The 13,930-nt window shown below is 39.8% G+C and overlaps 1 protein-coding gene across 1 annotated transcript; it reads right to left on the bottom strand.

Moving 5' to 3' along the window:
* Positions 1 to 139: 139 nt before the first annotated feature.
* Positions 140 to 8,561, bottom strand: LOC108886227 (protein kinase C alpha type-like; the record flags this gene model as incomplete). Its single annotated transcript, XM_018680969.2, has 3 exons — positions 8,381 to 8,561; positions 6,731 to 6,838; positions 140 to 280 (listed from the first exon to the last, which is right to left on the bottom strand). Coding segments are annotated over exons 1-3 (264 nt in total), but the record flags the coding sequence as incomplete, so codon positions are not given.
* Between the last annotated feature and the right edge of the window lie 5,369 nt (positions 8,562 to 13,930).

The raw sequence follows: 13,930 nt of genomic DNA, 5'->3' as shown, positions 1-13,930 counted from the left end.
ATGGGAAATGAGGCCTCATTTAATGAAGGATAAACTCATGTGAGAGAAGCTACTAATCATCTTAACTTTGGTTATTTCAAGTGGTATCACACATACTTTAAACCATGAAGTGCAAATTAAACCTTAAACAGGGACTTACCACTTTGGGCTTGAAAGGTGGCTGTATCTCCCTGTTCTGGAGGCGTTCCCAGTCGATACGTCTGAAGAAGGCATGTTCTCTGATGTCCCTCTCTCCCTCAAGGCCACAGCCCAGACGCTTGGACGGGTGCTTGGTCATCAGCTGCTCATAGTAAGAAAGAAAAACATAGAGTAAGAGACTATGGATGCTATCATTCGGTTTGAATCACAGTAGTGACTCCACTTACACTCATATCAGTTACTATTTGCCTATTTGCTGTAGCTAAAAATGGTGTTGGTTGTATGAAGGCAAAAAAAAAAAAAAAAAAAAGGAATCCAGTTTTCTCAACTTTAAAGAAAAATAAAAAACTTTGTGTCTTTCTTAATTTTCTAAAATAATTGGAATGCAGAGTGCAGATTTTATTTGCAGTACAAAGTAAAATTGGTTTTATGGGTTTAATGTTTGGTTTGATCTCTCGCAACAGTGGTCAGTGGTCGTACATCAGGAAAACTCTCACTTTGTTTTCTCCCACCTCTGTGTTCTTTCACTGATGTGCTCTGTAACATGAGTCCACCTCTTTTCTAGGTCAGTAAATGACAACTAAACAGATGGGTCTGAAAAAGAGTGACATAATTGCTCTGCCTTTAGAGGACTGCTGCCACTTCCAGTCGCGCCACAGACACCACGGGGACACAATTGCCACTTTGTTAAAAAGCAAACTGTGACAAACAAAGTACCCACAGGAAACATGACCAACAAGAAAATGTGTCCATGTTAGATTATGTAGGACCCCACTGGTACTGCTTAAATGTTCATTATCTAAATAATGTGTCAAAGATTACAAGTAATTTAAATGTTTGTTTGTTAGGCTTGCAGTTGGAGAGCCTATAAATTCTTGGCTTGCGTAGAAAAAACAACAAAGTTGGGTTGGTCGAGGAAACAAAACAGGCTGACTGACAGTTTTAAATGCATTAAAGCAATTCCTACTCATAATAAAGCATTGTCACTGATATATATATATCATATATATATATATCAGTGACTATATATATATATATATATATATATATATATATATATATATATTATATACTATACATACATAAATATTTTGGCATTACCTCCCCTGCCTTTATGCAGTGATTTGCTCAGATTGAATTGCTAAGGAAGGGAGAGGAGTTGTTTGGAGATGGACAGAGAGCGTAGTGGGTTTCAGTATTGACAGTCCAAGGACAAAAGGACTTATTTGTGTACTGGAGACCTGAAATGGAAATGGTGCTTTGTTTGATTGAGCTGGTTTCAATGCTTAAACAGGGTGGGTTCCTGGCTCTGGTGTTCAATACAGTGTATGCTTTCTAAGTGGTATGCCCAAGGTGAGAGTACATGTATGCATGAATGCAGGCACACACAAGCACGCATGACTGCTGGGCCTCCAGTTAAATCCCTAATCTGTAATGCAAACCTTCACATGCAGCTCAGTCACCTTGACAGTTCTGCTGAAATATATAACATGTTAAGCAGTCACCCTTTGTGTGTTTAGTGATCTTACACAGAGGGAAGACTATTTAACCAGTGTACAGTCCAACTCCAGTTTCTGACCAAAGGCAAACACACACTTTGAGGTTGTTTTTTTTTTTAGCTTGAACACGTCCGCCAATTTAAACTCATCTTCATTGGTGAAAATATGTACATAATTCTGAAGAAGAGAATGCAGTGGACACTTTAAGACCAGACAAAATAGTATTTGTGCCCTGCATGACCTGTTTAGTCTGCACCTAGTCTGAGGGTGCCGAAATCTCATCATAAACTCTGTGTGAAAACCTCAGTGGGAATAATGAGGAAAAATAAACTTTAACAGAACGAGACAACGCAAACTCAAATACGCACCATCAATACACACCTTCCACATCGCTAGTGTTTAACTGCTAGGCAGCGCTGGCTGAGAAAGCATGTGGGGTGATGTGAAATGAACACAGCTGCTGACCAAAGGGGGAAAAAAACACAGGTGGTTGCTTATGGACGCACTTATTGAGCTTCGTATATACATAATGGAAACATTTCACTCATTTGTTTTTAGGCAACTTTTGGATTGACTTTTCTAGAGAGCTGACTGTGTTGTTTTTGGAACTCACTCTCAAAATGTTCTTACTTTTGAATGACTTGGTCTAACACAGAATAAATTGGGGGAAACAATCTCAAACTCCTCATCAGTGTTTGTCTTACAGTAAGTTTTTCCTAACAGAGCAGGAGATCCTAGAAAAGCTTGAACTTTGCTTTATTGACATAATGCCATCTTTACTCACAAGAAGTAATTAAGCCTCATATTTAGTCTTCATATATTAAGTGAAAATATGTGCTATGTTGGTCAGGTGATTCTTTGTTTTCTTACTTTATCAAATATAAGAGCTACAATAACATTAAATGACATGCTACAATGGCTTACTTATATCAGTGATGGAATTCAACTTGCTGACTTTCTACAGGTCTGCAAGTCCTTCGACACACAGGCCACAGGCTGGGCCACATCTGAACAAGCAGAGTGCATCATCAAGCTGGCAGAGTACTTCAGACAGTTGTTGACAAGGAAGGAAAAAGTCATTTGCAGCTTTCTGTCTGTTCACAGGACTGTCACCGATGGTGAGAAAGCATCACGGTGCAAACACAAGGCTGTCACCATTTAGATGACACACCCTCGCACCTTGAAATGTCCTGATGGTGACTGACTGCTGGACTGCCACCGTGTCAATCAAACCGCTTATTTTCTTTCCTTTTTTTTTTAACTCCAGCACTTGAATTATTTTGCATCGGCGTGATGGATAATCATCTCCCAAAAAAAGAAAATGTGATGTTGACATTTTATAGAGCACGTTTGATCATTCTGTCTGCAAACTGTTAGCACTCGAGTCTCAGTGGCTCCACCGCTTCATGAACTGTCAACGAGAAGTTTAAAGTGTACATAACTTTGAAGCCCCCCTGCCGTTTCTGCTGAGAACACCAAACTGTTTTTTACTGGACGGGGACGGGAGGGAGGTGAGGGGAGGAGAGTGAAAGCTGGGGAGACAGAGAGACAAAGAGAATTAGAGTGAGTAAAAGAGGAAGCAGATGGGGTCTCTAAGTCAGCAGGGAGTCTGGCCAGGTACAACTGTGTGATTCAGTACATCAACACACTCACACCATCATTATCATCTTTTGCAAATTATAAATGGGCTTCAGTTTTACCTTCCCTGTGGACAATACAACACAACACGCACTGCTCCAATGGGACTACTGTGCAGTACTCAAACAGGATGTGAGTTATGCCATGGTTTTACCTGGCTGCTTTTGCCTCAGTGCCTTCATCTCAGTCAATTAGTCAGGAATAACACTTTAGAAACCAAGGGTGAAATATTCACCCATATTAACAGAACCTCTGCATCAGAATTTACACTTAGAATACATTTTTTATATATACTTGTCTCAGTCTCATTATTTTCCAGTAATCATTATGAATGAATTACAATGTAATTAAAATGGACGACCTTTAGGTAACATCCCATTACTTAGATGAATGTGTATCTACATCTGTGACCTATTTAAAACGTAATGAACTGTGCAGTATATATATGTGTGTGTGTGTGTGTGTGTGTATGGGCTTGCTTAGAATAGAGGCAGAATAGCGGGCTATCTGTATTGAACATTAAAAATCCACATGCCTGTAACAACAGATTCATTCTATTTAGTATATGTCCTTTTTACAGAGTTTCTTTTGTCCTCCGCTAACTTCCTTTTTTGTATTCACATCAGTTTTCTGTCAAAATCAGTTCTTCTATCCAGCATCACCTCTCCTGCTCTATGCTCATTTTACTCCTTTATTCTCCTCCTCGATCTACCTCTCTTTATCTCCCTCTAACCACTCTTTTTCTTGTTATTTTTTTCTCTCATCTCTTCTTTCTCTCCCTTTTGTGGGTCAGGCTACTGGCAAGTACTATGTATCCATTAAGAGGAAGTGCTACAGCCATGCCAAACAAGGGTTGAGAGAGGGACTTGGGCCAAGACCAGAAGCCCCCCCCCCACCCAAACAACCCACACACACACACACACATACGACTGAGAAAATTAAAGCAGAAAGGAAAGAGGGGGCCAAAGAGAAACGAGTCGAGGAAGGGACGGGGAGACAAAGCGCATTATTTCACAGCTCATTGACTTTGCACTGCCTCTGGACAGAAATAAAACTGCTACTTTCACCATTAAATTTCCTACACACACACACACACACACACACACACACACACACACACACACTCACACACTCACACAAACGTTTTTTTTTTTTTCTTCCGTTCCAAGTATAGCAAGTAAACCTGGTTTATATATTCATTCTCTACATATGTCAGTGTTTCGGTTACCATGGTCTTATCTTCGAGGAGCTAAGCCAAAAGCACTGCCACAGGAGCTGAACCTGGAGCTCTGCTGCTATTAAAAACAGCCATATGATGAATATGTTTAAAATGATTCTCATAATTTATTGACCAAATAGTCCTGAGATGAACCTCATGTCTTCAGTGACTGTGACTCCATTGACAGCTCTGAAATTCATCCATATTTAATGTTCATCTGCTCCCCTGAGGATGATCATGTGTTGAAATGCCAGTGTTTCTTTCTGCCATCTGAGGAGTGCATATAAAGTGTCAATGAAGGTCGAACAAGCAGGTTAAAAGCAAATAGTGTCTATGCACAATTCCTCGGCATGATTTCTGGCTTGCTGTTTATTCTGTCCATATAATAGGACAGAATAAGTATTTTAGTGAGTTTCAGTGAATCCATGTGAATAATGTCTTTAAAAAATACAAAAGCTATGTTTTACCTATGTTCATTCCTCTTTCATTTGCTTTCAACAACAAACAATCTGTAGTAAACATAAAAAGAGACAAACAGTTATTATGTCCCCGTATCTGCCTGCTTGACTTACAGTGACCCACTGAACTGTTCAGTTCCCTCTGTCTCTGGAGATCCAGCAGGCCCATGGTTGCTGAAACAGCATCCCAGGAGACTGTTGTGTTTAAATACTCCTCAGTTCTTACGGGGAAGAGCTATCTGATGAAAAACAATCTCACGGAACCTCAGAATGATGGTGTGTTACCATCCCTGATAAACTCATCACAGGAGATCACTTGACAGTAATAAAAAATAATCACCAATGGGGCCCGTACTGGGTTACCACAATGGAAGCTAAACCACGCTCTGTATTTTGAATTTGGCCATTAAGATCTGACAGCTATATATACTGTGACAAAGTCCACAGACAGGTTTCCCAGTTATATTATTTGGAGATGTGTGCAGAGATATAGAAAGATGAGTTCAGGAGCACAAGTGATGAGTGTGAAAAACCTCCTCTTAACAATTACATCAGCTCTATTGGTATAGTCAGTTTTAGCATAAGCATAGAAGAGTAGCCAGTCATCTAAACACACAACACATAACCAGTTTTGTGTCAAAGTTGTGGAAAAAAACATTTTTATTCCAAAAAACTTTTTTTTATCATGTTGCAGCAAGTTTCTCTCTCTTAAATGCTTTGATACACCCTTACGAGTTATTATATCAATATGTTTCCTGCCCCCATGCTACATGCAAGTTTTGATTGTTTGTAAAATGGAAGCAGGTCCACACTTTTGCAAAACTGATGAGCCAAAAAGAACTTGTTGGTACAAAAAGTGAATGTGTTTTGTTAAATAATTTACATGCCAGTTAAATTTGCTCGAGAGGGGTTTCCTTTTAACTTTTTTACCAATAGGCAGTGTCATTGTTTCTATGGTCCAGTTTTCTATTTGGAACAATAACTTCAATACTACTTCTGCTTTTTCACTGTCCACTGAACATATGAACATCATATTTACACAGTCAAAATCTCATGCTTTTACTGAATTATATCTGTTATGTGGCTGAAATATTTAGCAAAAAAATGGCTACAAAGCATTTGTAATAATCCTTTAAAACACCAAGCTCACAGAGCTACTGTTCCCTACTGGATGACCTAATAGGTTTCCCTTCAATGTTTTAATAATTCAAACGTCAGAGACACAGGAACTGACTGAAAGGAGGAGAGGGAAATTCCAAATGAGTTCCCAGACACTATTTTAACAAAGCCCACACTTCATTCTAACAGCAAACTGAGCCAGACTTCTCATATGTTACATCTAACTCCGGAAAGCTAAGAAAAGCCTTACAGCAGCCTCTGACGCGGCCTGTCAGTTTTTCTCCCTAAAGCTGAACTAGCAGGAAGGGCTTGTAGCCCTCTTACAAGAAGTTGTATTATTTTGGCATCAGTGAAGAGCATGAAAGACACAGAGCTTAAAATGCTGATTTACAGGATTTTCAGCCCAGGTGGGTAAAGGCAGTCCCAGTTTAACAGGACAATAGACTGAAGAGGCAAGTTTCATAACAGACAGTTTAAGTGCATTTTTCAAAATCTGTGTTTAAAACTGAAAAACAAAACCACTGACTGCAGGCACAAAGTAAATCTTTTATAAACACTGAATATATTTGCATGTATTTATGTTTCAGATTTTTGCTTAGCCACAAAAACTGAGAACAGCAGAAGATTTTATTCATGGGTGACAAAGAAAGTCCACTCACCCCTTTGCAGATGGAGACAGCTTCTTTGGACAGGGACTTGGGGTATGACACGTTGTGCTCCATTATGGACTGGAACAACTCATCTTCATCCTCTCCATCGAATGGAGGCTGGGGGTGAGACGATACAATATGGAGAGTGTTGTTTGTGCGTCATTCATTATCACATAGAGGTAAAGTGAAAAGTAAAGTGTCACAGTGTAGCACCGATTCATTCCCCTAATGAATAAAGAAAACAGGGCACAACTGTGACTAAACGAGGTGAAAAGACGAAGACGAGGGGAGAGAAGACAGAAAAAGGCCACTGAGAGCAACAAAGACTTGACAAAGGAGCAAAAACAACAAGCGGCAGTGGAGAATTCGTGAGAATAAGTTTCACAGGAAAACCTTGCAGGGCAAATGGAGTGGATGACCCAGCTTTTTTCCCTCCTCACTGGGTGGTTATCATCAGTAACCATAATGTGGGTGTTATGACAGTCCATAAAATGAATTATTCGTCATTTCCACTCCACTGGCCCATTCGGCTAGAGATAGCCTGTCTGCGTCATGCCCCCTTTACCTGATTTCACACAGGGAGACAGACGAAGGGAGCATCTGAATAGGTAAAAACTTTTGTTAATTGTTTAACAGCTGACACTTTCTCTAAGTTAATTTGGGAATGAAAAACATACTCATCTTAATGCTTTGCTTTGGAAGGAGCAAACATTTGCATGTACTTGCACTTTGCTTTTGGCCCTTTAGAATAAAGGTCTCTTCAAAAATACCTTAATAAGTCATAAATATCTTAATAAGTCATTTAGCACTGAGTCTCTGAAACATGTTTTATTAAAAACTTGTGAAAATATCTGATGGGATGAGCTTTTGAACTTTCTCAACAGTATTCATAGTTTGTGAAGAGAGGAGTTATGATGATATTTTGAGACAGAGCAACACTGTAAAACAAAGCCCTGGTTACGTTTTTTATGTTATTGTTTGTTTCAATTATGACTAGGTTAATGCTATACTGGCTGCATGTCCTCCTTCTCTTCAGTTGGTGTATTTATTTCCAAAAGAACTTCTTTGCCAGCCAACAGATTACTGATATGTTCCCTTGAATACCTAAGAATACTGTCCAGAGTATTGACTCATGTCCACTGGCAGCACACCATGTCGTATCCACAAATAAACAAAGAAACTGTGAAAATGTAGGCTGCAAGGTAGTGAGGCAAAAAGTGGAATTGTTCGATGCTAAGAGAGCTGTTGCTCAAATGGTGCACAAACGCAGGCAATTCCATGACTGGGTACTCTTCAGCGGTAAGACATTTAAACCAGCCTTTACAAATATGTATAACTGTTAACACACACACACACACACACACACACACTGACTACATTAAAACAAGGTGAGAGGTTACACTTACTCAGATATCCTGTGATAGGAGGGTAGAGGGAGGTTTAGAGTGTATATGTGTCAAGGTTTATAATTATAGCTGGTGGGAAGAACTATAGGAAACACCACCTGAGTACATGTGGGAATAATGTGGGTGTGAACAATCTGTGAGAAACCTTGTGTGTTAAGTTGTCACACAATCTGTAGCAGAAAATTACATAAGAAATACCACTGTGTGCCCTTGTATGTGTGTGTGTGTGTGTGCATGTGTGTACACCACTCACCTGTCCTGCAAGCATTTCATAGAGCAGCACTCCATATGCCCACCAGTCTACAGAGCGTCCATATGGCTGATATGCAATGATCTGTGTAGGAGGTAAGAGAAAAGGTTCAGAAACTCAGTTTAATTCAAACAAATAATTCTGTTTGTCTGCAGACAAACTGGAGGAATACTTGGCCAACTGATTTTACTCTGTGATGATCAAATCTGGAAACTCAGATGCAAACCTCTCCAAAAAAGTATTTAGCAGCATGAGGAGATTGGAGATTCAGTCCTGACAAACTGTTTGGCTCAGCCTGACTTGAGAAGTCTCAATCAAGACAAAGATGTTAGAAATTCCAATGGTCCAAAATTCCAAGTACTTGAACTTTGATTTTGTTTCCAAGTTTGAGGTTCACCATTACAGACTGTGATCCATTTTAAAACAGAAAATGTTACACATTAATATTGGATTTCACATTTTAAATTTCAATGAAAAAGCATAATTCACCCATTACAAGTTTCACCATTTATCCTGCTTCCGGTTACCTCTGTGTATATATATCATTAGATCATAAAGGTATGACATATTATCATTCGCAATATATACACTCATTCTGTGTAGAGTCATTTGGTCCTATTAAATCCAGCACACAACAGGTCTCCCACAAATGCTAGATGCAGAGCATAAAAACTGTGGTGCCGTTACAACAGAGGAGTGGGTGAAATTTTAAGCCAACTCTGCCTTAAAATGGAACAGACACAATCATATGAAGTTTGACAGCAGCTTTGTAAATCCTGTTTAATGGATTAGCAACTCACAGACAACATGACTGCCTTTCACTTCATACAGTGATTTGAGTCTGGATGACCACCGTATCACCTACATTCTCAATCATTTGCAACAATACATTTGCCATGGCTGAACAAAAAAGATAGGAAACTCAAAACTTCTGACAGGAAGCAAGCATTTGGTTGGGTGCAAAGTAGATAACAAAAGGCAGAAACAAAACAGAGTCACCATTTACCATTTTACAAGAGTATCTCAGAACTACAAAAAAAAAGTTCTCATAGAATGATGTGGCTGCAGCTGAAGCTGCAAAACACACCACATATTTTCATGCACAAGTTCAAGAAGGGAGTAAACAACAGAAGTCGTTGTGAATAAAACTCTTACTGGCAAGTGTTGGCACGATTGGAAGGGCTATCTTGACGTTCACATTTTGTTAAACTACTTTTGTCCAAATATTCTGAACACTGACAACCCTTTTCTGAGTTGGTGATTCCTTCATGACCGAAATGGTTATGTTTCATTTTTGAGTGGTAAAGGACTCCTCCAAATTATTATTGACATGGTTTATAGGATATGAATTTGTCATATTCAAATTCTACCTTTCAACAATCTTCTGTACCTGCTGATAAAGTTTAGCTACCACTACCAAAATAAAAGTCCTAATCTCAGTGTCTTATTGGGAAGGTCTATTACAAAGTGAGACAAAGTCACCAAACCTCCATAATGGTATTCCTAATAATACAGTCCTCACTTTTAGTGATATTAAGGGCAATTTTATAGCAGACACATCTTTAACATCCAAATACAATGACACAGACAAAAAGAAGAAAAAACAAAAAAACAAAAAGAGTGCACAAATCCCCAGGAGGCCTCTCTCAACTATGACATTTTCTCTGGCGAGAGAAGGATTTCCTGCAGGTGAGTCTGACCTTGGCTGAGGTTAGCGCTTTCACCCACCCTGACCCTGTTCAGGCCATTCTGAAGACACACACATTTACACTTCACACCCACTTCCACATCCATTTATTTCTCTGGGGCTTCTTCTGCCATATAACAGCAGCTGATGCAGCCATGTGTATACATGCAGACCGAACTCACATACAGAAAACAAGCACATATGTTAAGATCACGGATTCATGCGGGCACACACACAAGACATACAGGACAATATGGTGACCCACACTGACAAACAACTTTAGGTGTGTAACAGCAGCTCACTTCTAAGAGTACATTGCTCTATGACCTATTCTGAGTAACATCTGACCTCTGCTGCACACATGCAGCCCTGGGACACACACAGCACACCGCATACAGCAACACACACATACAAACACGCATGGATAACATACTGTACTGAATAAATAAAAACTCACATGGAGGTACACACAAAAATATAGACACACCAGTGCACCTGGGTGTGTGAAAGCAGGTCTGTCCTGTGTCACCCAATAACCTTCGCTGCTTAACACCTGACCTCTGTCTCGCCCATGGGAGTCCACGTATGCACATGAAACACACACAGGCGGACAAACACACCTCCAGCTCGGCACTCCACTCTCATGATGCTGTCCTGAGGGTTGATGGAAGCCGGCTGGACATGCAGTACATTCACGTGTTTACCCTTATACGCTAAGGCAAGCATGTGCACAAACTTGCATGCACGTACACTAATGTGTCTCTGAATGTCACTGTAACTGTGAGACTTTTAGAAGCAGAAAGCTTTTATATAGCACACATTTAATGTCACAGAGTGTGTCGTTTGTATTTGATTACTTTCCCCCTGAAATTCCATATGGACATAAAGCTAGATACAAATTCCCTCAAAATGTTCACTGTTTCTGTATCATGTAACCATGTTTACTGAGCAACATGTTGACAGTGTAACATCACCAAGGCCCCTGAACTCATTGATCAACAGTTCATTTATCTCCCTGAGAGGTCCGTATAAATACTGGTTTATTTCATTCATATTCTAGGCTACATGAGTAGCTACAGAACATTGATTACCTTATGAGCATTTGACCAAACACTTCCATGTTGCACTAGTCATGTCACTTTGTATGGTCAAATCTGACTACCTGGATGTTCCTGTGCTTTATGCTCTACAGACAGAAATACAGTATGAAGTAAGCTTTGACAGGGCTTAAGAGAACCACTGAAACATTCCACCGTAAAAGTGCAGTGAAGAGTTCAACTAATGTGCTAACAAATTATTATGGTGTGGTGTTACTTTTGGCTCAACATTTGAGAACTGCAATCTGAATCACATTTGACATTTACAGGGGAGTCATGTAATCTTTTCCATGGTCTTTAAGTATGTGAAAGCCTCTTATCACAATGACTCTATCCTTGACCCTGGTGGACATGTTTCGTGAACCTCAGATGGTCAGCTACATGTAAACAACATACAAACCTTACATAACCTTTCACACGGTCACCTAACGCTTAAAAATCGCTCTTGTAGACCCCTCCAGGTGCCACAGCTCTTTGGACCACGAAGATGAGGGTTGTTTTACTCCTCCTGCTCGGCTGCTGCCTGTCTGAGGCTAGCGTTCTGGGGCAGAGGTTTGTTGCTATCACAGACAGTCAGGATGAGCCCGCTGAAGCCTTCAGCTTCACTCTGCTCAAAGAGATGACAACTTTTTTGGATGATCTGAGAAATGAGCTGCAACAGACCAAAGAGCAACTGGTGCAACTTCAGAGAGTGCAAGGTATGTGCACAAGGTGATGAAGAGTGTAGCATCTCCTGCATCCTCCTCCTGACTGTCTAAGTTTGAATGTTTAATGGTCACTGATTCTGCATTATGTAATGTGTATAATTTACTGTATAGAAAAGACAGCTGTTGACAGCCTGGTGGAGGAACTGTGGGCACAGGTAGATGCACTGAAGAAAGGATACACAGGTACATCTGGATAGAAATAAAATGAAAGCATTATCATATTGTGTGTTTCGGTTAAGTTTTTATTTCTGCCTGCTCACTTGCATGTCTGTCTGACACTGCATTGTTGCCATCATGTAAAAAAAGACCATGAGGCCAGGCTGAGGGTCAGTGAGATGCAGGCAGAGGAGCAGAGGAAGCAGGTGCAGCAAGTTGTGCGGCAGTACACAGGTAACGTGCATTTACCCAAAACAACATTAAGAATCAGTGTGCTATCTATCAAGCCATGTTTTACTTGTTTGTTTTCATTTGTTCATAATTATCATCCTCTTCTCATTCTCACTAAAACTAGAGCTGGAGGCCAGACTGAACGCCAGTGATTTGGAGGGCCAAAGCAAACGAGTGGAACAGCTCCAGAGGGAAAGTAGAGGTAATACAACAAACAAGTCAATTATTTATGACCAGTAAAGTAGATTTCCCTCTCATCTCAGCTCATCTAATCTCACCTCATGATTTATATTTGACTGAATGCTTGAAGTCATGCAGTATTTATTACCCATTTTTATCAAACAGCGTTGAATGCCAGACTGACTGAGCTTGGAGAAAAGTTTGGAGATGTGGACTCAGAAGTGAAGGCACTGCAGACGGCTGATCGCGGTAAATTCATTGCATTCATATGGCATAATTATATATATATATATATATATATATATATATATATCAGTGTATGTACAATATATTTTGATTCAAGGGAAGAAGGAGTATTCTTTGCTTTCGAAAAAGGAATGTAAGATGGCTATTTGTGGAATTATCTGTGTGACTAAACGTTTCATGTTTTATTCCTCGATGTAATGACCAGATTTGGAGTCCAGACTGAATGCCACTGATGTCCAGGCAGAGACTCAGAGAGCCCTGGTGGCACAAATACAAATTGAAATTAAAGGTACATTAACAAATTATTATGTTAGTGCTATCACCTTGTGAATAAATGATTGAACAGTTGGAAGATGACAGGCTGAAGAATGCTGATAAGATACTATGCTGTTTTTAAGATGAATAATATTTAATTTTCATCATTTTGACTGTCAGAGTTCGAGTCCAGACTGGAGTCCAGCGAGAGTCTTGAGAAGGAGCTAAATGACCGACTTAAAGACGCTGAGACAAAGGTGGAGGCGCTGAAAACTGCAGATCAAGGTAAAGAGTGAAAGAGAAGGAAAAAGTAATACGGCAATGTACTTTAACGCAAATATCTTTGTTTGCTTGTTGTTTCCTTGTTTATTTATTCTTGTCATAATATTCTTTCTCCCATCCTCACTGAGAAGAACTTGAGGCCAGACTGAATGCCAGTGATTTGGAGGGCCAAAAGACACATGTGGAACAGCTGCAGAAGGAAAGCAAAGGTAATACAACAAACAGGTCAATTATTAATGCCTCATAAAGTAGATTTCCTCTCACCTCAGCTCACCTAATCTCACCTCATGATTCATATTTGACTGAATGGAGAACCATGCAGTATTCATTTATACATTTTTAACAAACAGAGTTGAACATCAGACTGACAGAGCTGGGAAATAAGTTTGGAGAGGTGGACACAGATGTGAAGGCACTGCAGGCCGCTGATCAAGGTAAATAAATTGTATTTTTACTGCATAACTCTGTCCAAATTATGTTTTGAAGTGTAAGACCAGATGTTGATCTTGGTAGAATCATTTGTGTGATTGATGATATCACATTTCATTCCTCTATGTAATGAGCAGAACTTGAGGCCAGACTGAACACCACCGACGTCCAGGCCAAGACACAAAGAGCCCTGGTGGTACAACTACAGACTGAAATTAAAGGTATGTTAACAGATGTAGAGATTATTGTATTAGTGCAGTGATAAGTGATCTATGAGGTTGTT

The sequence above is a fragment of the Lates calcarifer genome, unplaced genomic scaffold (assembly GCF_001640805.2).
Source record: "Lates calcarifer isolate ASB-BC8 unplaced genomic scaffold, TLL_Latcal_v3 _unitig_109_quiver_2160, whole genome shotgun sequence".
Lineage (NCBI taxonomy): Eukaryota > Metazoa > Chordata > Actinopteri > Centropomidae > Lates > Lates calcarifer.
The sequence above is the reverse complement of the archived record's forward strand: the minus strand, read 5'-3'. Positions and strand labels throughout refer to the sequence as shown.